Source organism: Pseudonaja textilis, chromosome 1 (genome assembly GCF_049901715.1).
Source record: "Pseudonaja textilis isolate UNSWEBS1 chromosome 1, rPseTex1.2, whole genome shotgun sequence".
NCBI classification, from domain to species: domain Eukaryota; kingdom Metazoa; phylum Chordata; class Lepidosauria; order Squamata; family Elapidae; genus Pseudonaja; species Pseudonaja textilis.
Genome location: NC_141990.1, coordinates 224272496 through 224275556, shown reverse-complemented (window position 1 = coordinate 224275556; position 3061 = coordinate 224272496). Strand labels below are relative to the sequence as shown.

At 35.5% G+C, this 3061-nt stretch overlaps 1 protein-coding gene across 1 annotated transcript; it reads left to right on the top strand.

Annotated features, from left to right (window-relative positions):
- The first annotated feature begins 1769 nt into the window (after window positions 1–1769).
- Window positions 1770–2711, top strand: LOC113448839 (olfactory receptor 5AR1-like). Its single transcript, XM_087920681.1, is given in 3 exon segments — window positions 1770–1949; window positions 1952–2319; window positions 2321–2711. Coding segments are annotated over 3 exon segments (939 nt in total).
- The last annotated feature ends 350 nt before the right edge of the window (window positions 2712–3061 follow it).

The window sequence follows — 3061 nt, the reverse complement described above, 5'->3', positions numbered from 1 at the left end:
CTAGGAGAAAAATATGTGATGTTCTCTTCCTTGTTTAATGTATTTGTACATAAATGTATAAGCAATGCTTCTATGATATATTTGACATAGGGTCATAAATGTGTGTGAATGCAGATGATGCCATATTGCTGACTGAAGGAATGAATTATTGCAGCAAACTGCACGATACAATGAGCAATATGAAAAAAAAAAACATTTGTGCATATTTGGGTAAAAGGAGTGATTGACGGCGCATTATGTATACATGGTGAAAACCTCAAGCAAACAGATGAATTTATGGGAAATAAATTGGAAGCCCCTTTACCAAACAAGAGAAAGTGGATGGATATGAAAATGATAGTAGAAAGACAGTAGGTGACATATGGTCTATTACAAGGAATGAATATTCATTGAAAGATATGTTAATGTTAATGGATGAGTGCATGATGTGCTTTTGCCCATTTTTTTTTAATTTGGAAGTGAGAGTTGGGTGCCTCGCAAGAGACATAGAAGGAAGTTGAATGCAATGAGAATGGGATACTAAAGGGGTGGTAAAACAAGAAGCAACTGTCAAAAATAAATGAGTGCTGAATAATATGACCTGAACATATAAGTCAGTGACCAGTATAAAAGACATAAATGAGGTGGTCTGGTCCTCTAGACAAAAATGAAGAAGTGTCAGATTGCAAAACAAATATAAAAGAAAGAGTGAAATGGCCAGGAATGAGAGGAAGACTAAGATAATCATCATTAGATGGAGTTGATACAATCCTCAAAACAGGGAGAAGATAAATGTAAAAAATAAAATATAATAAATGAAATGGAGGAATCATATGGTGGAAATAAGAATGATTTTCAGGGAAAGAAAGGTATGCACACGTGCAATGGATGATATTGGTATAAACTAGATTTTCTTTTCTACTTCTTATTTCATTTCTTCAAATCACACACACATGCACACACACATTTATTAGCAGTTACAACAATCCCCAAGAAGTTGGTAGCTGATATTATCAGGGGATAATATCCCAGATGGCATCAAATAGCATTTAAATTTTCTTCTTCTACTTGTAGAATCTGAAAGTAAGGAAAGAAACACTTGCAATATTCCTGGTAAGTTATCTATTAATAACAATACAAACTAAAGTTAAAACATGGATTTTACATGTTTTACCATCATGTAGGACTTTTTGTATTGAATTTGTATAAGAATTTGACATAAAAGATAACTCTGAATGCTTTGACTCTACGCCAATTTGCAACTGAGGCTTGCCAAAGTCAGATTCATTCATAAATACTTAAATATTTATTGGGTCTTAATTCCACACTTGCATACTGTATAATTGCGTGATACAACTTTCACAGCAAATGTAATTGACCTAACATACACAACTTTAATGTCAAGAACTCTTGCTTTCCATCTCAGTGAAAAGAAAACTTACCTTATCCTCAGTTTGATTTTTAGATATTCAAGCTTAAATAACATTATTATGAGAATAAATTTTCCTGCAGATAGTAATCATTTTAAAGAACTAATTTTGTGTTTGAATATTGTAAACTGTACAGGCAAAACCTTACTGAATAACTTTCATTGATGAAATCTTATTGATTGGCATTAGAATAGCTAGTACAGTATTTATAGTAACAATATTTCAGTTTCAGAATTGTTTTCAAATAAAAGCTATATTGATAAAATACTTTAAACATGCTGCTTTCTTTCCCAGGATATAAACAGAAGGGAATTCTGGATTCATGTCTCATCCTGGATCCAGCATCGATTATGAAAGATCATGTATAAAGGAAATCAGTCTGTCATAACAGAATTCATTCTTATGGGATTCACAGATAATCCTAAAATGCAGTTCACTCTTTTTATCATCTTCTTCTTGGTTTATATTGTTACAGTAATAGGGAATCTTGGGATGATTTTGTTAATCTGTGCTGAACCGCAGCTTCACAACCCCATGTATTTTTTTTCCTGGGTAACCTCTCATTTGCTGATCTCTGTAACTCCTCAGCCATTGCTCCTAAAATGCTGGTTGATTTCTATGCTGAAACTAAAAAGATTTCATACAATGGTTGCATGATGGAACTGCTTGTATTTGCCTTGTTTGCAAATGTTGAGTGTCTTTTGTTGACTTTAATGGCCTATGATAGGTATGTGGCCATCTGCAATTCACTTCTCTATTCAATCATTATGTCCAAAAGAACCTGTCAAGAACTGATGACTGTTATGTGTTTGATAGGGTTAGTAAATGCAATGATAAATACTTCCTGTACATTTCGACTGCCATTCTGCAGATCTAATATTATCAATCATTTCTTCTGTGATGAACCTCCACTGTTCTGATACCTACATCAATGAGATAGTGATATTTGCCTTTGGCTGCATTGAAGGAATCAGCATTGGAATGATTCTTGTATCCTATGCTTATATTTTGGGTACAGTCCTGAGAATGCACTCTGCCGAGGGTAGGTATAAAGAATTTTCCACCTGTGCTTCTCACCTGACAGCTGTTGGGATATACCATGGGACTATACTCTTCATGTACTTTTGGCCCAGCTCCAGCTATTCCATGGACCAAGACAAATGGACCTCATTGTTCTACACAGTTATGACCCCCATGCTCAACCCTCTGATCTACAGCCTGAGGAACAAGGAGGTGAAAGACGCAGTGTCAAAATCACTTGGCCGTAGATGGATATGGAAAGGAAGAAATATTGTTTTATAATAACTGAAAAGTGTGTCCATTGAGGAAAATGATATACAAAAAGTTGAGCTAGATATCCCACTGTATGTTACAGATGATACACCATTAGTGGCAGGTGACCAAAGAGAGCAAAGAAATGGGAGCCCGTCTCAAAATTTGTACATCATTTCTTTTTAAAATTATATATTAATTTTTGAGAGGGCGGAGCTGGCATCACGACGATATGGCATGCGATCTCAGAGGTCTGAGATCGCAGCCGATATCTTTGCCCCTGGACGGTCCAAACGGATCTAAACCATCCCGAAGAGATGGTGAAAGTGAAGAGCGCATCCTGTTGATCCCAGGGATACCACAAAGTCCCTGGTAGATCC